Source organism: Mandrillus leucophaeus, unplaced genomic scaffold, assembly GCF_000951045.1.
Source record: "Mandrillus leucophaeus isolate KB7577 unplaced genomic scaffold, Mleu.le_1.0 Scaffold282, whole genome shotgun sequence".
Lineage (NCBI taxonomy): Eukaryota > Metazoa > Chordata > Mammalia > Primates > Cercopithecidae > Mandrillus > Mandrillus leucophaeus.
The window spans coordinates 1,100,317-1,121,010 of NW_012102943.1; the positions used below are offsets into that span (position 1 = coordinate 1,100,317).

The 20,694-nt window shown below is 50.7% G+C and overlaps 1 protein-coding gene across 8 annotated transcripts in view; it reads left to right on the forward strand.

Annotated features, from left to right (window-relative positions):
* Positions 1-20,694, forward strand: part of TNIP1 (TNFAIP3 interacting protein 1) — a 58,506-nt gene that overhangs the window by 10,772 nt on the left and 27,040 nt on the right. For 6 of the 8 annotated variants that reach the window (XM_011985309.1, XM_011985308.1, XM_011985313.1 and 3 more), the window contains exons 2-5: positions 12,460-12,631; positions 13,836-13,970; positions 15,380-15,465; positions 17,220-17,300. In XM_011985309.1, coding sequence (XP_011840699.1) covers positions 12,496-12,631; positions 13,836-13,970; positions 15,380-15,465; positions 17,220-17,300 — 438 coding nt within the window. In that variant the 5' untranslated portion in view covers positions 12,460-12,495. The remainder of the gene's footprint in view (positions 1-12,459; positions 12,632-13,835; positions 13,971-15,379; positions 15,466-17,219; positions 17,301-20,694) is intronic. The other 2 variants (XM_011985310.1, XM_011985315.1) reach the window with 2 other exon arrangements.

Below are 20,694 nucleotides of genomic sequence, written 5' to 3' on the forward strand. Positions count from 1 at the left end.
CAACAACCCTGGTGCCCCTCTGCGTGGCCCTGACTCCTGGGATCAGGGCGCTCTCCACCTTGTAGGCAGCCCCTTCCGGTGCTGTTCCAGACTTCTTGCTTTTGTGGGCCCACATCAGCGCGGGTTCTTCCTTTCTCACCTCCATCATTTTCCCTCATTGCTTACCTGACCACTGTGAGGGACGGAGAGAGGCTGAGCAGTAGCATGGTGTGGTAAGAGAGTGCACAGTGGCCACCAGAGGACGGGGTATGCATCTCTTCTGTGCTACTGCTGTCCCATGCAGCTGTGGGCATGTCTGTTCCCCTTTGTCGGCTTTGGTTTCCCAGCTGCAGAATGAAAATGTTTCACTGGCATCTCAGGGCATTCTCTTCCAAGTCTTAAAAACTCTCTAACAACCAACAACCAATGATTGGGTCACCCTCTCTATGGCTCTGGCAGCTCCTGGTTTCCCCCTGGGCCAGGCCTTGCTGTGCCTGCCCTCCTAGATTCTTGCTGCTATGTCCCCACATGCCCGCAGTGCCTGCCCCTCCTATCCCTGGCCATCTGTAGGGAGGGTATCCGGGCATCCTCCAGAGAGTTGCCACAGGAAGGCACAGGGTAGCTGCGTCCCCTTGTTCTGTGCTCTGGAAAGACCTTGGCAGCCACCATGACTCTTGTGGGAAGTTCTTGATGATTTTCCCATGACTGGCCCAGGACAGTCACTCTTCAGATTGGAACGGATGACTGGCGAGCAGCAGCTGGCTCTTTGTCTGAGGGCTGCTCTGTGCAGAGCTGAACTCTTCTCTCCCAAGGACCTCACCCTGAAGCTGTTCCTTGAGAGGCAGGAGCTCTGTGTCCTTGAGCACCTACGCAGTGGACAAACCGGGCAGCCCAGGCAGGGGTATGTGTGGGGGGGAAGTGGGTGTAGGTGTGTGGGTACTGTGGGAGTTGTGTCACCAAGGAGTCACGCTGAGAGGCCAGGGCAGGTATGGGACTGCCCTATGAGTCAAGGGCCTTTGGCTCGGTCTCCACCTACTCGGCAGAGCACTGGCCAGGCCCTCTGTTGGCCTTCAGGCCGCTCATCCCCTGCCTTCATTACAGTCAGCTTCAGCAGCTGTCTCAGGAGCCTCGGTCCCTCTCCACCCATTTCTGTCTCTGCAGGTGCAACTCCTGTCTGATCCAGTCCCCAGGAAACTGGCAACATAGACTTTTAGAAAATATTGTCCTAAGCACATTAACACAGGAACAGAAAACCAAATGCTGCATTTTCTCACTTATAAGTGGAACTAAATACAGGCACTCATGGACATAAAGATGGCAACAGTAGACACTGGGGACTACTAGAGTGGGGAGGGAGGGAGGCAGGGTTGAAAACCTGTTGGGAACTGTTTTCAGTACCCAGGTGATGGGATCATCCCTGCCCTAATCACGCAGTACACCCAGGTAGCAAACCTGCACATGTACCCCCTGAATCTAAAATAAAAGTTGAAGCAGAAAAAAAGCAAAAAATACAGTAAAAAGAAAAGAGAAAAAATGAAGGAGTCTGTCAGATATAGAGGGTAACATGCAGGCACCTGCACGCTCACTCATCTGGTTTAAGAAATAACACATTTTCCAATCACCTCGAATTTCTCCTTCATCAGCCACCAACAAGAAACAAGTGTTCTGAATTTAGTGGCTTTTTTTTTCTTGCATTTCTTTAAAGTTTTTTTTTTTTTAAATAAATGTGTACATCCCTAAATAATACATAGGTTTTTTTATATTTGAAAACGTTATTTAGGCTGAGCGCTGTGGCTCATGCCTGTAATCCTGGCACTTTGGGAGGCAGAGCAGGCAGGTGGATCTCTTGACCCCAGAGTTTGAGACCAGCCTGGGAAACATGGCGAAATCCCATCTCTGCAAAGAATACAAAAATTAGCTGGGTGTGGTGACGCATGCCTGTAGTCCCAGCTACTTGAGAAGGAAGGTGGGAGGATGACTTGAGCCGGGAGGTTTAAGTTGCACTGAACTGAGATCATGCCACTGCATTCCAGCCTGGGCGACAGAGCGAGACCCAGATTATTCCATTCGTATCTCCAGCTGTGGCTCATCTTTTTTCACTGCTGTATAATACTATAATGCTGTATAGTATTCCCTGATAGGAAATTGCCACAGTGTATTTATTCATTTTCCTCTTCATTTTAGGTAGCTTTCAGCTTTTTGTTGTTAACACAAGGCATCTTTGGCTTTTATCTGAGTACCTCAGCCCCTATGCAGCCTTTTCCTTTCTAGCTCCTTGACAGCCATTATTGCTCCTGTCTGGGTAGCATTTTAAGGTTTACAGAGAACTCTATGGTTCCTACTTGGTCCTCACAACATTTCCATAGGGAGAAACAAGGAAAGTGAGGCCTGCCCAGGGTCATTCGGGAAGGGATCATAGCCGGGATTTGAATCTGTGAAACCCTCTTTCCACCATATTTTGTGTAAGGGGAATCCCCAAAATTGGCATCTTACCTCTTGGAGGCAGGGGCGTTACAGGGTTAAACTCTGGTTTCAAGCTATCCTCCTGCCTCTGTCTCTGGAGTAGCTGGGACTACAGGCATGCACCACTGCACCCAGCTCACTTAAATTTTTTTTAAAAAATATTTTAAAGTTTCCCTTTAAAAAAATTACCAAATAACACATGATTATTGGGGAAAAACCCCCCAAAACTCAAGCAGTGCAAAAGATATAAAGTAAAAAAGTGACAGTTGTCTTCTCTCTCCTTCCTTTCCCCTTCCTCTGTCCCCACTGTGTTTAAAAATTAATTTTATAATTGTATAAGAACAGGACTAGTTTTCCCATGTAAAGAGTTAAAATAGCATAGGTAAAGCAAAAGTTTCTTTTGGTTTTAGTTCCTTACCCAGGTCCTTCTGTAGAGCAGTGTACTAGTAGCAGTTTGGTATGTATCCTTTGAGACTTTTTTCTTTTCTTCTTTTCTTTCTTTCTTTCTTTTTTTTTTTTTAAGAGACAGAGTATCACTCAGGCTGGAGTTCAGTGGCATGATCATAGCTCACTGTAGCCTGAACTCCTGGGCTCAAGTGATCCTCCCACCTCAGCTTTCCAAGTAGCTGGGACTCCAGGCATGGGCTACCATGCTCCACTAATGTAAAAAAAAATTTTTAATGGAGTCCAGATCTTGCTTTTTGCCCAGGCTGGTCTTGAACTCCTGGCCTCAGGCAATCCTCCCACCTTGTCCTCCCAAAGCACTGGGCTTCCAGGCCTTTTTCTATGCACATTTAAGATTCCGTACACATACATACACACACACACACACACACACACACACACACACACACACACAGAGTTATGTGTTTTTGAAAAAAATAGCGTCCTGTTACACATATAAATCTGCACTTTGGTTTGTATTTTATGGGCATTTTCCTGTATCACTGCCAAGCAATCTACCCTGTTCTTTTTGATGGCTGTATAGTATTCCATGAAATGAATGGTAGTTTGTTTAACCAGTCCCTTCTTGATGGACATTCAAGAATAGCAAAAATGTCTATTACAAAGCATGTGGCAGTGCACATTTTTGTCCAGCTTCTGTGTGTACTGATGCAAAGATCTCTGGATTCCTACATAGGGCATTACTGAATCAATCAGACTTCTACCCTGTTAGGTAAGTCACACCTCCTCAAGCACACTTTTTTTTTTTTTTTGAGATGGAGTCTCACTCTGTCTTCCAGGCTGGAGTGCTATGGCATGATCTCGGCTTACTGCAATCTCCGCTTCTCGAGTTCAAGCAATTCTTCTACCTCAGCCTCCCCAGTAGCTGGGACTACAGGAGTATGCCACCACACCTGGCTAATTTTTGTATTTTTAGTAGAGACTGGGTTTCGCCACGTTGACCAGGCTGGTCTCGAACCCCTGACCTCAGGTGATCCGCCCGCCTTAGCCTCCCAAAGAGTGGGATTACAGGCATGAACCACCGCACCCAGCCCTCAGGCACACTTTGCTACACGAGAACTTTGTTCTCACCAGTTAGGCATACACGCAGGTTGTTGTCATTGAGAAAGGACATTCTTCAGTGGGTGACTCAGCTGTAAGAAAAGCAAATGTATACTCAGGCTACCTCAGTAGGAATATACCACCTAAAAGGGTGGAGGTGAAAGTCACTCTGCATTTGGTCAGGCAAGCCATGCCTGGAGTGTTGGGTCCAGTGCTAGAACCAGCTAGAGATAGTGTGGGGTAGAGGGTTGCTGGGGGGCTGGAGAGGGGGCAGCCCCTATGTGGAACAGTACAGGGGAAAGGGCTGATCAACCTCAAGAGAAGGCTGCAGGTTCCAAATGTCTTCAGGGCTGTCCTGCTGAAGATGGGCATCTTGTTCCTTATTCCAGGGGACCACAGAGGGGAGAGAAGGGCCAGTAGAAACAGAACTGGGAGCAGCCTAACTATAGCCAGTGCTGGCTGCCCCAGGAGTTGTTTTGGTGAGGAAGTTGGTGAGATCTGGATTGCTGAAGTTGGCCAGCTGGAGTCCCTGGGCTCCTCAGAGGACTGGGTAAGCACAGGATGGAATGTCCTCTGAGCTCCCTTCCAGCCTGAGATTCTAAACCCTGTTGACTGCAGGTGATGAGGGGCAGATTGCCACCTGGTTGCATATAAAGCTAGAGACATATAAAGGCAGGGGCTAGGAACTCGGGGCATGTTCTGAAGAACTGGAAAGCAGGTCTGGTTTCCTACCTCTGAGCGTCAGCCTGCCGCCTCTCCAGGCAGTGCAGAGCAGTGGAAAGGGCACCGGTTTTGGAATCTGACAGATTGAGGCTGCATTATTTGTTCTACCACTAACCTGCTGTGTATTCTCAGGCAAATGACTTAACTTCTCTGAGTCTGCTTCCTCATCCATGTACTGCCTCTGTTGGTTTCCCTGCTGGAAAGTGTGGATGAGAATTTCCACCTCTGTGTGGCAAGAAGAAAATGAGGTCATGTGCATAATGGTGCAGCCCAGTGCCTGGCATAGGGTAGCACCTAACGAATGTCACCCTCTCTCTGGCTTAGTTAGGTGCTCTCCAGTCCTCTTTTGCAGTGTGAATTCTGGCTCAGGTGTTCAGCAGGTGGTGTGTAACCTGGGCCTCGGAGGCTGAGTGGAGACAGTGGGGCCTCCTTTGTGGGTGACTCAGGGGAGGGGAGAATGAAGGACATGGGAAGATATGTGCCATGTTGAGGAACACAGAGCAGGCTTGGCCGGAGCCTGGTACAAGTTAGGCAGGAGGGGAGGACCTGGCACAGGGCTGTGGATGTCAGCTGAGGGTCTCTGACTGCACTCGGGGAGGGGATAGCACCCATGAAAGCTCTTACGGGAGGACCGCTGGGTTAGGGAAATCCACCTGGGCCTTAGAAGGGATTGGAGCTGGGAACTGGAGCCGTCTTAAGGTTAAAAGGTTAAAGAAAGTAGGCCGGGCGCGGTGGCTCAAGCCTGTAATCCCAGCACTTTGGGAGGCCGAGACAGGTGGATCACGAGGTCAGGAGATCGAGACCACCCTGGCTAACACAGTGAAACCCCGTCTCTACTAAAAAATACAAAAAACTAGCCGGGCGAGGTGGCGGGCGCCTGCAGTCCCAGCTACTCAGGAGGCTGAGGCAGGAGAATGGCGTAAATCCGGGAGGCGGAGCTTGCAGTGAGCCGAGATCCGGCCACTGCACTCCGGCCTGGGCGACAGAGCGAGACTCCGCCTCAAAAACAAACAAACAAACAAACAAAAAAAGGTTAAAGAAAGTAGTGCTAATAAATTTCAGATCCTGAAATGTTACAATTAGAAGGGGCCTTAAAGATTGTCCGTGCAACCCCCCATGTTATTACTATTTTTGCAGCTCCCTCTTTTTAGGTAACTGAGGCCTAGTGAGAGTTAAGATGTTTACCCTAGTGTACCTTGGCTGGATCCCACAGTTCTGGAGCCCCAGCTGTTTATATGAGACTCTGTGCCTGCAACCTCATTATTGCTCAGTTGATGGCAAGGACGGAGGAGTTAAGTCTGGGCTCCTTATTGGTGAGGATGCCAGGGTGGAGTCCTTGAATACACACTGTCTCAAGTAGGTGCTGTGTCCTCACTGATGTGTGAACCTGACAGCCATCAGGAGAGCACAGCCTGGTCCTTTTCTCTTTTAAATTAAAGACCATATTTTTTATAGAGCAGTTTTGGTTCACAGCAAAATTGAGAAGAAGGTACAGAGATTTTCCATATACTGTGCCCCGCCCCCCACCCCCAACATGCATAGCTTCCCCCATTATCAATATCCTCTACCAGAGTGGTAGATTTGTTACAGCTGATGAATCTACATGGACACCACTGTCACCTGGAGTCCATGGTTTACATCCGGGTTCCCTCTTGGTGGTGCATGTTCTGTGGGTTTGGGCAAATGTGGAATGGCAGGTGTCCACCATTACAGTATTGAACAGAGTGGTTTCACTGCCCGAAAAATCCAACCTGGCCTTTGATGGATGGGCCTGAGGCTGCAGTCTCCCCAGCCTGGAAATTGGTGGGGGAGGACTGGAGGTCATCATAACACAAATATGTGGACAGTTTTTTGTCTATGTGTGCAATGTGATATCATGGCGTCTCACTTCCTTTCATCCTTGGGTGGAATTGCAGGATATTCCCGTTTACAACAGAGGAAATGAGGCTCAGATTCCCAGTCGTTGGTGAGTGTGGCATCGTGGTTCAAGGGCATCTTATAGCTACATCTTCACTAGCTGTGGTGTGCCCGGGCACCCTGCTGAACCACAGTTAAATGGTGATTTGAGATCACTAGAGAATAAGTGGAGGCCAGAACCTAGCTTACTGAGCTGAACGAAGAGCCTAAAATCCCCTGTTAAAGGAGGGAACATATGGGAAAAGCCTTGGCCCTTAGATCAGCTGGGCACGGTTGTGGGGTTGCCTCAGCCTTTTGTTAAGCATCTGCTGTGTGCCAAGTACTGAGCTAGTTACTGTATATGCTTATTATTTTGGAAATCTTATTATAAAACAAGGATGTGTTTCTTGTTAAATCAGATAATCAGGGAGTATTGCATAAAGTAGAAAGTGAGAATTCCCTTCCAACTATACACATTGTTTCATTTGATTTGTTTGATCTTCTATCAGGTAGGTTCTATTATTACTCCTGTTTTACAGATGAGGCAACTGAGGCTCAGGAAAGGTGAGTGGCTGGTCCAGGGTCTCACAGCCCACAGGGTGTAGGGAGCTGAGGCTAGTACAGGTGAGGCCCCCTCTCAGGCCTCGTGTTTGCAGGGTTGGCCTTGAGCGCGTTCCCTGTGTGGACCTTTCTTCCTGCCTCCAGGGCAGCGATGTTTCCATGGTGCTGGCTCCCTCTCTTTCTGCAGCTTGCTGCTAGCTCCTGAGGCTTGGGTCTTCTTGATCCTGAGGCCAGCTTTAGCCATCACCCAGGTTCTCTGTGGCGCATGCTCCTCCCCTTGCATGTGAGGGAATGAGCCCCTGGTTCCATACACAGTGGAGTAGACACTAGGACAGACCTCTCTGACATTCTGTTCTGTGCCGTCTTTCCTGGAGACCCTTCCCTATGCCCCCTCTGCCAGCCCACCTGCCAGCGTCCCTGGCAGCCTTTGCCTCTGCTGGGGAGGTAGATGTTGGCCTGCATGACCTTCCACCTCCCTGTACCAGAGATTTGCTTCCACTTTTCCCTCTGGGCCAGGGAGGGCATCGCCTGCTCCAGGGTTGCAGGGATAGCTGACCCCAGGATGCTGCCAGTGACCAGAGGCATTTAATTGGGCTGATTAAGTCCCCAAGCTGGACTTCAGTTTCCTTATCCATCATGCAGGTATCAGCCCTGCCTTCTTCCCAGGGCTCTTGTGATAATCAGATGGAAAAACAATGCTTGGGACACGATGAAGTATTTTGCAAATGTTAGTGGCTATGCAAGTGAATATCATTTGGGGGGTCTGGGGCCACCCCACTACGCAGCCACCAGAACATGGCTAATGGCAAGATAATCTGACAGACCAAAGCATTTCAGTGCAAAAGCTGGAATGTAAATTTAATTCTGAATGTAGTCTCTATCACACCCCTCTCTTTCTGGGGTAGGGCTGAGAATTGAGTCCTGGAGACTACTGCCTCCCTGCCACCCACAAGTGCTTGCCTGCTAGTGGGTGGCTCCTTCGGTTTCAGCAGCATCACTTCCATCTTCACGCTCTGTGGTCGTTGCCTGACCTGCAGTCTGTCTGGGCCCTTTCTGCCCCCAAACTGGGCCTTTCTGGTTCCGGTGGGCAGCCCCAGGGCCCCTCTGGGGCGGGCTGTGGAGGCCCCCCTGGCTGAGGTCTTGTTTTGGAAGAAAGTCTGCGCTGGCTGCTTCTATACCACCAGCTGTTTCTGGTTTGGGCAAGGGGGGCTGGAGTCCCACTGCTGGTGGAGCACCTGCTGGTTTGTAGTTTGTGGAGCCAGGCCAGGTGGATAGAGACTCCGCGAGAAGATGTGGCGGGGGCCTGTGGTGTGTCATTGGATTGCTGGGCAGGAAGGGAAATGGAGGATGGGCTGTGGGCACCCTGGAGGGAGAGCAGGGATCTTCTGGTCCCAGCTCCATCCTGACTCCTTTGTGACCTTGGCCTTCCCTGCTCAGGGCCTTGCCTTGCTGCACTGCCTGTGCCATGAGTGAGAATCAGATGAGCTCATGCCCAAGGACTCCTGGGCTCTGAACTCCAGATACTGCTGTATGGAGGGGAGTGGTCAGTGGTTCCTTTTCGCCTTTGAAAACACACTCGTGGTTTGAGGACAGCAGAGGGGAGCACATGCCGTCATCATGTTCTAATGCAGCCCCTCATCCACTGAGTGTTTCTGGGCGCATTTCTCTCCACCTGATAATGCAGGATTCGCCTCATTGCCCTTGGAGAGTCCCCTCCAGCTGTGTCATCCTGAGAATGAGTCCTCTCTCTAGAAGTTATAAAAACCTCACTGATCAGAGGGAGAGTTCCTGTCTGCCCAGTGGTCATCCAGGGACTGCCGCTGACCATCTGGGCATGAAGTCAGCAGGACCTGGAAATTCCCTGTTTCCCTCTTTGTCTTTCTTTCCTCCAGAAGTCCAGGCCCTCCGGGGGCGGCTCCTCTGATCTCCAGAGAGGGTTTTCCCACAATAGGATATTTCTCCTGCGTGTCCTCTGCCCGCTGCCTTTCTTTCTCCCCAAGCTCTGCCCCCTGAGGCTAAAGTAGGGGAGCATAGCTCTGTCTGCCCCCTTTTTGCTTCTCATGAACCCCTTTCCCTGTTGACTCCCCAGTGCCAAGAGAAACTGAGTGTTGCGTGTTTCAGAGGACATGGGGTGGGTTTCAGTTCCCACATCCTGCATTCTGCTTTGTCCCTTGACCTTACATCTGGGCCTCTCTGAGGGAGCATGGCTGGCCCAGCCCCGATTCTAGAAGTGTCTGTGTATCCAAGTGCATCTGGTCAGTGGGTCAGGGTTAGGCTCTCTCTGGGATGCTGGACATGGCCTTGCAGGAGGCGGGCTCAGGGTCAAGGGCTCGTTCCCTTCAGTCTGACTTCTCTGAATTCAAGGTTTGCCGAGGGCCTACTCTGGGCCACTCTGAAGATACCCTGGCACACAGAATGGACTTGCTCTCAGTCCTGATGCAGCCTCTAATCTACAGGACAAGGCAGACATTGAGTAAGAAATTCCCGGCGGGGCGCGGTGGCTCAAGCCTGTAATCCCAGCACTTTGGGAGGCCGAGACGGGCGGATCACGAGGTCAGGAGATCGAGACCATCCTGGCTGACACGGTGGAACCCCGTCTTTACTAAAACATACAAAAAACTAGCCGGGCGAGGTGGCGGGCGCCTGTAGTCCCAGCTACTCGGGAGGCTGAGGCAGGAGAATGGCGTGAACCCGGGAGGCGGAGCTTGCAGTGAGCTGAGATCCGGCCACTGCACTCCAGCCTGGGCGGCAGAGCGAGACTCTGTCTCAAAAAAAAAAAAAAAGAAATTCCCCACGCCTTCTTGTGGTGTTGACTGTGAGTTCCACGTGGGGTGCATGCATAGTGGTGGACAGGAACTAGGACACTGCTGTCCTTTTCATGCAAGGTGGCTTCAGGCCCCTTCTAGTCCTCTGTTTCACTGTTCTTAAACTCCAAGCAGTTTTCAAGGAAGGTCCACCCTCCTGTGCTCCCGACAGGATATAAAAATGTACAGAGTATGCTCCTGCCTCAGGAAGTTCCCAGCCGGATGGCCAATGCCCGCACCAGTCAGACACATGCTGTACCGGGTGGCAAGGCTCGTGAGGACAGAGGCGAGCAGAGGGGAAGGACCCCCAACATCTGTCAACATTTTTGAGTACTTTACTATGTGCCAGTTACAGTGCTAAGTGCTGCCCCCACACTGTTTCTCAGTTCAGTGGAAACATCTGCGCTTTGTGCTTTGCTGTAGAACATTGACCTTTCAGGTTAAAAACAAGTCGCCCCTAAGCCGGGTGATGACTTGTGATGGGCGTGTGGGTAGCCGTCCTTTGCCTCTCGGGCTCAGCAGGGTGTGGGTGCCTCCCACATGGTGTATTCATCTTGTGTCTGTCAGTCTTTGGGAGCGGGGGTCCTGCTCATCAGAACTTCGTTTTTCTTTCTGGTCTGGCCCAGTCCATCCTATGGATGCTCTTGGAAAAGTCCTTATTGGTTCTTATGCTGCAGGGCAAGGGAAACTGCCCAGAGGTGACCCGATAGCATGGTGCTGCCCTACAAACAGGCTTGAACTCCCTGTCTGCCCCTCTGGCTCTGTATCCTGGCTGTGTGAGTGTGGTGGGGGTTAGAGTCACAGCAGGCAGAGCTGACTTTGCATCTTGGCTCTTATTGCTGGCCGGGTCATCGTGGCTGAGTTACTTAACCTCTCTGAACCTCAGCTTCTTCTTTGTAAAATGCAGATAGATTAGTATGCATGCTAGATACTGTGCAGCTCCACCAAGATTGTATATCTGAAGGGTTTAATGCAGTGCCTGGCAAGGAGATGACTCAAGGATGCTGGTGTTGCCATTAATCCATTCTCACTCTGATCTTTCATTTCCATTCCGGGAACAGGGTGGTACGGTCGTAGTCGCCTGGCAGCGCCAAGGACCCGCGGAGCATGGTGTGGACTTGGGAGGGTCTTTGAGGATTCCTGATGAAACAGTTTTTGTCTTGGGGTGGTGACCTTGGGAGGAAGATGCCGAGCCCCCAAACCCTTCTGAGGTCCCCAGTGGAGGCCTTGGGGGCCCTTTCATGCTGGAGAGCTGTTTGGAGGGCTGGAGGCTGGCTCGGTGTTTCAGCCTTAGGGCCTCTGCCCTTACTGTTCTCTCTGCCAAGAGTGTTCTTCCTTCAGATATCTTCATGGCTAGTTCCCTCACCCCTTTCAGGTCTTTGCTAAAATAGCTCGTTCTCCATGGGGCCTTTCGTGCCAGCTCCATTTAACATGAAATTCCTTGCCTCACCCTTCCCTGCCAAATTTTTGTCCATAGACTTTTTGATCACCTGAAATAATGTGTTCCCCACGACCCTCCTCTGCTTTCACCACTAGACTATAAACTCCATGAAGCAGTTTTGTCTGTTTTGTTTGCTGATAATTCCTCAGCATCCAGACGGGTGCCTAGCACAGAGTCGATGCTCAATAAGTAACTGTTGAATGGATGAGTGGATGGACAGAGAGCTGCTCTGCTAAGTCACGGAGCTAGGATTCTAAAATCACCTTTCCAACTGGTTTCAATGACATAAAGCAGATGAAACTGAACAGATTACTAAAAAAAAACCTTGGTGCTCAAATAGACAGTGGTTTGATGAAAAATTCTCTGTTCCTTAGAACTGCAAGGGACAGACCATACATGATATGAGACTCACGGAGGAGGGTGACGGTGTATTAAATATTAGTCAGGGTGTTTTTTCTTTTCTTTTTTTAAAGAAGATGATACACATATAAATGGAACTTTGGACTGGGTTGACTTGCTTATCCCTTAGGGTACAAGCATTTCACTTTAAAGATTACTGAATTAACTTTAGACTTTCATTTCCCTCCCTCAGAGAGGGGAAGGGACTGCCCACAATCCCGTAGTAAATTAATGGCTAGGCCTTTAATTGAGTTAGTGTTTATTGGGCAAAATTCATAGCTAATACTGTGGTAGGCTCTGAGGATGCAATGATGGGTAAAACATATGGGATTCCTGTTCTTCTGGACCTCACAGACAGGACATGAACTCAGATTTGGTTTTTTTTCCCCCAAGTCCAGGTTCTTTCTTGTATCCCACATTGCACCCTACTGTTTATTTGGACTCCTGTTCCAAACAAGTCAACGATGCATTGAGGCTGCTAAGAGAAACTAATGCCGTTCTAAGGTTGTATTAATAGACGAAAAGTGTCCAGATAAAAGGAGGTGACTGTCCTGCTTTGCTGTAATATGGTCAGACCAGCCTAAAGCGGGGGACTGCCTTCTGGGGCATTGACACAGTAGAGCTTCTCTGCAAAGAATGCCCCCATGGCCTGGCCAGCCTGCTGATATGCTGCTGTTGTCCTTACAGCCAGGCGGGCACCACGGCAGGGGCTGAGCTACCCTCATGGAAGGGAGAGGACCGTACCGGATCTACGACCCTGGGGGCAGCGTGCCCTCAGGAGAGGCATCCACAGCTTTTGAGCGCCTAGTGAAGGAGAATTCCCGGCTGAAGGAAAAAATGCAAGGGATAAAGATGTTAGGTAAAGCAGACCCTGTCCCCTCCCTGCGAGCGCCCCTCCCTGCAGAGTGTGATGCCAGTCCGTCTACCAGCAGCGGAGAATGAAGCTGGCATATGCCTCTGCCCAAGTCATCCCCGTCCCTCCTGGCCCAGCACTGGCTCCTCCCTCACAGTTGTCTCTATGCACCGTGTAGCATGGTGACAGTATTCCCAACCCCGATTCCTCAGCACCCTGAAACCAGGATGACAGGACTCAGGTCCAAGAGGGAGGTGTGGGCTCAGGGAGAGGGGGCTGGAAGGCCTAGTTTGTGGCCATGGAACTCGAATGGCCTCCTCTTTCTGGGGCATGAGAGATGGGGAGAGCCGGCATCACCAGGGCAACTGGGGCACGTGTTCCCAGGTGTTGGAGCAGGGAACAGAGTTTGGCTTGAAGCAAGGAGGTGGTAGATCCCCCAGTTCTCTTCTCCTGGCTCTTGCTCAAGCCGTCCCCACTTTAGAACAACCCCACCTCCCTCCACATGACCGACAGTCCCTGTGCCTCAGCACCCGGTTGCTGTATCCCCTTCTCCTCCAGGCAAGGCTTTCATTGATTTTCCCATCCAGAGGGGGCTCTTTCTTCCACACTCCTGAAACTCTTCCTTTGCCTTGCTGCTCCCTTTTCTAGTCTCAAGTTTTAGAGGGGAGCACGGCTCCCTGATTTTTAAAATGCTTTCTCCTTGCTTGCAGATCCTTGCTTGGGATAGCCGACTGGGGAGGGAGGAGTCAAGTTTCCCCATCTCCGCTTGTAGGAGAAGGCAAATGGAGGCCTAGAGGGCTGGTTGGAATTATCCAAGGTCTCCACCCTGCAGGCAGCCCTTTGCCCTGGAGGCTCAGGCTGTGGGTAGCCCCGGCTGCTATGGTGGTAGGGTGGGGGGCCCCTGGCTGGGTGTGAAGGGAGTGGGGCAGAAAGAGAATGCTGGTAGGGGAGCGGGGCGAGGAGTTTCTCATAGATTCCTTCCGCTCCTGTGTCCCCTGATTGCTGGGCCCTCTTCCTTGCTCTAGCCTGTTTCTTGTGGTGGGCCAGCATGGAGTTTGTCCCATTTGGCCCACAGAGCAATGGTGGGAGTGAAGTCCAGGGCCTGGAGCCTCGGAAGCCAGGCAGCAGCAGGGTTAGGGGCCTGGGACAGGGAGAAGCAGCACAGTGAACTGAGTAAATGCTTTTGCTTCCTCTTCCCCAATACCTCTAGGGGAGCTTTTGGAAGAGTCCCAGATGGAAGCGACCAGGCTCCGGCAGAAGGCAGAGGAGCTAGTGAAGGACAATGAGCTGCTCCCACCACCTTCTCCCTCCTTGGGCTCCTTTGACCCCCTGGCTGAGCTCACAGGTATAAGAGGAGTCTGGGTACCTCTGACTGTCCCTGAAACTAAACTGCCCAAATCCTTCACAGTGAACTCCCTTCTTATGCCAAAACCCACATCCCCTGGTTTATCCTTAGGTCACAGGCTACCCTTCCATTCGTGTTTTGGCTGCCACATCCCCCCAGAAGGTCAGATTTGGAAGGGACTTCAAAACAATCTTGTTAAAAATAGCCAGTGACTCAGCACTCCTGAGGCCCCAGCAGACATGAGTAATAGATCACAACAGTTGACTGCATTGCAGACCTGTGGCCTGGGGGCTTTATCAACATATTTAGTGAACAAATATTTAATGAGCAGCTACTATGCGCCAGGCATAGCGCTCTAAGCAGTTACTCCCTGTCACTTGGAGCTGGCATATGAGTTGAAAGCTCCCTGGTCATGGCCTGCGCTTCCATTTTACAATTAGGGAAGCTGAGGCCCAGGGAAGAAGCTGGACTTGCCTGTTAGCCTGCTGCAGCGTATTTCAGATGTAAGGTTACGTGTGCTGCCTGTTAAAGGAAAGGGTGACTGTGACTCGGGTTTGAAGTCCCATGTATGGTAGAGGCATTACCATGCATACAGAGTGTGCATTACTCTGGCATGTCTCCAAGTCCAGGGCAAGGTCTGGGACCAGGATGGAAATGATCCCCACCCCAGCTGGACTCAGATGCCTCCTGCTGCAGCTCTACTGCATGGTGTCTGGCCCAGGCCAATGTGACAGCCTTCTATTGGCTGGTGGTTGCATTTGCTGAATGGACAAATGGAGGAAACTGATGGTCTCAGAGTCCACTGTGCTTCAGTCAGTGGGCATTTCCAGCCTCTGCTTGTCTATTTGGCAGTGTTCCTGAGTTCCTGATTGGTGCCAGGTCCACTCCCAGAGTGAGAAGTGAAGCTACCTTCAAGGAGCTCCCTGCAGCAAGAACCGTAGGAAGTCAGGGAGGGAGGTCCAAGGCTCAGTCCTGAGTTTGCAATTGCTGGCTGTGTGACTGTGGGCAGGTTGATGACCTTCCCAAGCCTCAGTGTCCTGACCTTTAAAATGGGCACGTGGGGCTTTTATGAGAATGGCTAGGATAATAGATGCATAAAGACTTTTTAAATTGTAAATCATTTTCTTTATCATTGAGGCCTGTCTGGGGCAGCAAGGAGCAGCAGCCAACTTGGGATTTTCCCAGTAAGCCCGGGGAGCGTGGTCTCTCTGCTGAGGCTCTGCTCTGTCACTCCAGGGCAGGCCATTTTCCCAGACTACCTGGCCCTGATGAGACCACCCCCCATTCTCCCAGACTCAAGTGGGGAATCCTGTCTGAGAACCCTTTTGTCAAGGGCTGTCCTTGTGAGGGTGGTACCTGGGCTTTTCCCCTTCCCAATCAGTTCATCTGTGCTCTCTTCATTCCTCCAGGAAAGGACTCAAATGTCCCAGCACCTCCCACAGCCCCTGCGTGCCCCAGTGACAAGCCAGCACCAGTCCAGAAGCCTCCATCCAGTGTAAGTTTTATTTGGAGTCATGGGTGGAGGTTGTCTGGATGGACCTCAAGGTCCTACTGACAGATACAAGAACATAAAGAAAGAGGGTCGAGGTCAAGAAACTGTTCCGACTCACTGGGTGATATTGGGCAAGTCCATCGCAAGCCCTCTGGGGCCTCAGCCTCCCCATTTTGAAAGGAAGGTCATAGTTAAAACTTACCAGGAAGACCCTGATATGTACAAGGAATTCTTCTCACTTACTAAGTTGTATACTGTTAAGTGTCACTGAGTGTGCACAGTGCCAGGAAAACAGACCCATGACGCATGGAGCTCATATTCTCAAAGGGGGCTCAGAAACTATCTTCTACAGGCTGGGCACAGTGGCTCATGCCTATAATCCCAGGATTTGGGGAGGCTGGGGCAGGAGGATTGCTTGAACCCAGGAGTTTGAGACCAGCCTGGGCAGGATAGAGAGACTCCATCTCTCTAAGAAAAAAAAGTAGTCGAGTGTGGTGGTATGTGCCTGTGGTTCCAGCTACTTGGGAGGCTGACTGAGGCAGAAGGGTCACTTGAGCCCAGGAAGTCAAAGCTGCAGTGAGCCATGTTGATGCCACCACGCCAGCCTCGGTGGCAGAGTGAGACCCTCTCATTAAAAAAAAAAAAAAAGAAAGAAAGAAAGAAAGAAACCATCTACAGATCTGGCTGGAGAAGTTTTGCTTGGTATACTACAAGGGATTGTATAGTTCAGCATCCTTATCCTACAGATCAGGTGCAGGGAAAGAAGGACCTGTTTTGAGGTTATGTGGGTAATGGGAAAATGTAGATGGAGGAGAGAGACTTTCTAGGGCAGGGCCAAGAGCCAGAGGTGAGTTCTTGGTGGCCCTGAGGGTCAGCTGGAAGCTGAGCACTGACTCCTCTCATCTATCCTGCCCCTTTCTGGGATGAAGGGAGGCTGCAGACCGGTTTTAAGGGGGACATGGAAATCCCAGATCCCAGAGCTTGCGGCTGGTTCCGGTGGGCCATTGGCATCTTGGTTGGTTGAATGACCAGTAATTCCACTTGGAATGACGGAAAGACGTGAAGAAATCTGGGATTCCTTGGCCACCCTGGATTTGGTTGAATCCTGAAAGAGTCTCCAAATTTGTTGAATCATCTCTGGGACTTTTCTCAGATTAGTTCACTCCTCTGGGATCTCCAGGACAGAGTTGGGAAGGCCAGCACAGGGCCGTGCTTGGTGGTGGCCGTAACAGCTGCCATCTGTGTTCTGGGAAACCGATCAGAGACATCTGGGCCTAAGAGACAACTCTGGGGCCGTGGCAGGAATGCTGGAACTGCAGTCTTGGGTTCGGTCCCTACTTTTGCATTAACCAACTGTATACTGTAGTTTCCTCATCTTTCCAAAGAGGATATAACCTTCTGAGCCACTCCATGGGTCACTGTGAGAAATAATAGAGCTCATGAAAGCATTTAAAAAGTACACGGCCTTAAAAAATGCAATCCTACAGTGCTGCTGGCTCAAGGTCAGTTAATCCCACATCTCCCTTCTACAGAAGAGGATTGGCCGTCGAGGGGATATGGCCTCACATTACGTAAAGGGCTATGACAGGCTTGTCGAGAATCCTGCTTTGTGATCTCATGTGAGATGATATGTAACGGTCCCTGTGAACTCAAAGTGGGAAGAGATTCTGTCCCCCTTGCTGCTCTCAGCCGCAGGGCCGCAGAGGAGGGCTGAGCTGTTTTTCTCTCGGGCAGCACCTGACTTCCTTTCTGCACAGGGCACCTCCTCTGAATTTGAAGTGGTCACTCCTGAGGAGCAGAGTTCTCCACCAGAGAGCAGCAGCCATGCCAATGAAACGGTGAGTGAACGGGCAGGCCCCCAGCCTTGACCTGCTGCCCCCTTTCTGTCTTGTCACTTGCTACCATGTGATAGACACAGAACCTGTTCAGATCTCTTAGGTACCCTGGAGTCACTTGGGGATGCACGAGGGGCAGGAGCAGAGTGTGCTTCTCGCTCACATATGCAAATTCCTGGGCTAGTGACTTCCCCGACTTGGGGCACACAGGCACCCGACCGTTGTGAAAGCCTGGGCTCTTCGCCAGCCCTGTTGCCTTCTACCAGGGGCCAGGCACCTCTGCACACTATGACTCAGCCCTTTGGGTCTGTGGGCTTCCAACCCTGGGGGAGAAAGAAGGGTCAGGAAGGCCCGGCGCCCTGTAAGACAGGTGATTTACCCTTTGTGCAGACTCTTGGAGTACACAGTTAGGAGGTTCAGCTTTCCACTTACACGCATGCATGCACACACACGCACACTCTCTCTCTCTCTCTCTTTCTCGTACAGCTCTGGAGCGTCTGCCCAGCATCCTCTTTCCACAGCTTACAATGCTGGCTGCCTTTATCCTAACTATATCCCTTCTGTTCTCTCTTAAAATGACAGACTTATTGAAGAACCATTGTGAAAAGTCTGGAAGATTCTTTAAACGTCCTAAATTCCTACCTTCTCCCTTCTCCCTTCCTTCCCACTTTTAAGTTTTTTCTTTCTTTCTTTTTTTTTTTTTTTTTTTGAGAGTCTCCCTCTGTCGCCCAGGCTGGAGTGCAGTGGCGTGATCTCGGCTCACTGGAAGCTCCGCCTCCCGGGTTTACGCCATTCTCCTGGCTCAGCCTCCTGAGTAGCTGGGACTACAGGCGCCCGCCAGCACGCCCAGCTAATTTTTTGTATTTTTTGAGTAGAGACAGGGTTTCACCATGTTAGCCAGGATGGTCTCGATCTCCTGACCTCGTGATCTGCCCGTCTCGGCCTCCCAAAGTGCTGGGATTACAGGCTTGAGCCACCGCGCCCGGCCAAGTTTTTTTCTTTAATTGTTGTTATGCAAGCAGTAAGTGCTCTAGCCCTTCACTGATATGTTGATCCCTGCTGCCTCCCTTCACAAAGGTTTGACTGACAAATGTGCTTGTGTTCACTGGTTGCACTGTGTACCTGTCAGTGCCCAGTGCAAGGCCCCCTCAGGTGGTTGTCTAGCTAACTAGCACGTCTTCAGTGTTGAGAGGTTCACCACTGCCTCAGGCAGCTCTGAGTATTAGAAAGGCTCTTTATGTTCTGTCTGCTGGAACCTTCTGTCCCCTTGTCCTGTTCTGTCCCTGAGGGCTCTGAGATGCTGGCCATGGAGGCAGGATCCCCTGCTCAGAAAGCGTTTCGCTCTGACTTTGGACCGATAACTTTAACTCACTTAGTAAGTTCCTCATTAGCTCTACTGTGTGCCCTGTCTTTCCTGAGCCACTGAGCCAAGACAACACAGCCCCTCCGTGCTCTGAAGCTTGTAGTCTGGAGAAGTCGCTGGCATGGGAAGCACTGCATGAGCCTTAAATAGAGCAGCATCTGCCACCTCAGCTCCTTTATGGAAAGAGGCAGTGGGGGAATGGATGCAGAGTTGAAACAGCAGCATTTCCTCTTGTTAGAATGTGGCACTGATGCCGTTACACAGGTATTCAGGGAATGCCTGAAGTTGTGGTTATAGTCATTGCCATTCCTCCAGAGTTCAGAGAAATGCGAGGTCAGTGCAGCAGAGCACTGGATAGCGAGTCAGGAAACCTCAGTTCTCATTATACCTCTGCCTCTGACTTACTGGGCGACTTTGGGCAAGTTCCTCCTCCCCGTAGCTTGGTTTCCCAGTCTGATTTCTGAGGCTCCCTGTAGCTCTGATGTCCTGTGATTCGCATAACTGTTTCTGGGAGGCTGCTGGAGGAGCTGAGCCATGGGCAGGGTGGGAAGGATGAGCAGAACTTGCAGAGGCAGAGAGGACACTTGGGGTGAAGCCTGCAGAGGCACCGGACCTGGTGTGTGTGGGTTCAGGCAGGGTAAAGTGGGGAGCCCAACAGGACGCTGCTGCAGATGGGACCTGCGGCTGTAGGGCCTTAGATGCCCATCAGGGGAGCTGGGCCCAGTGCCGTCTGCGGTAGGGTAATACTGTAGGTCCTTGGGTATGGAATTGGCGTAACAAAGGCAATTGTCTTTAGTAGGAGTATTCCAGATAGACTAGAGAGGGAATCGACTATCTTGCCCACGGTGTGCTTTATTTCTTATATACTGTACTAGTTGGGATTTTCTGAAATATCTGAAGCTGTGGTTCTTAAACTGTTTTGAGTCTTCGGTCCTCAGAAGCTGATGAATGCTTGGACCATTCCCCAGAAGACACACATGTAGGCCAGGCATGGTGGCTTATGCCTGTAATCTCAGTACTTTGCGAGGCTGAGGTGGGTGGATCACCTGAGGTCAGGAGTTCAAGACCAGCCTGGCTGTTGCGGTGAAACCCCATCTCTACTAAAAATACAAAAGTTAGCCTGGTGTAGTGGTGCACACCTGTGATCCCAGCTTCTCAGGAGGCTGAGGCAGGAGAATCGCTTGAACCCGGGAGGCGGAGGTTGCAGGATGTATATGCAGATGTCCCTTGGTATCCATGGGAGAGTGGTTCCAGAACTCCCTGAGGATACCAAAATCCATGGATGCTCAAGTCCCTTATGTCAAATGGTGTAGTAGTTCCCTATAACTTATGCACATCCTCCTGTATACTTTAAATCATCTCTAGGTTACTTATGATATCTAATACAATGTAAATGCTAAATTTTGTTATACTATATTGTTTAGGGAATAATGACAAGAAAAAAATTCTGTACATGTTCAATACAGTTTTTTGTTGTTGTTTGTTTGTTTGTTTTGTTTTGTTTTGTTTTGTTTTGAGACAGAGTCTTACTCTGTTGCCCAGGCTGGAGTGCTGTGGTGCGATCTCTGCTCACTGCAACCTCCGACTCCCTGGTTCAAACAATTCTCCTTCCTCAGCCTCCCAAGTAGCTGGGATTACAGGCACGTGCCACCATGCCCAGCTAATTTTTGTATTTTTAGTAGAGACAGGGTTTCACCACTCAGGCCATCTTGATCTCCTGACCTTGTGATCTGCCCGCCTCAGCCTCCCAAAGTGGTGGGATTACAGGCGTGAGCCACCACGCCCGGCCTGTTTGTTTTTTTACAACGTTTTTGATCTGTGGTTGGTTGAATCCATGGATGCGGAACCCATGGATATGGAGGGCTGACTGTACAGTGATGTCCATTCTCTGGGCTTGCTGCTCCCAGGGGTCAATTCATCGTCCTAAGAACCCTGTGAGGTTGAAGGGAGAGAAGGGTTGTGCGGACATTTGGTAGATGAGGATGCTGAGGTCCGGCAGACAAGTGACTTACTGTCAGGCACTCTGCAAGGCCC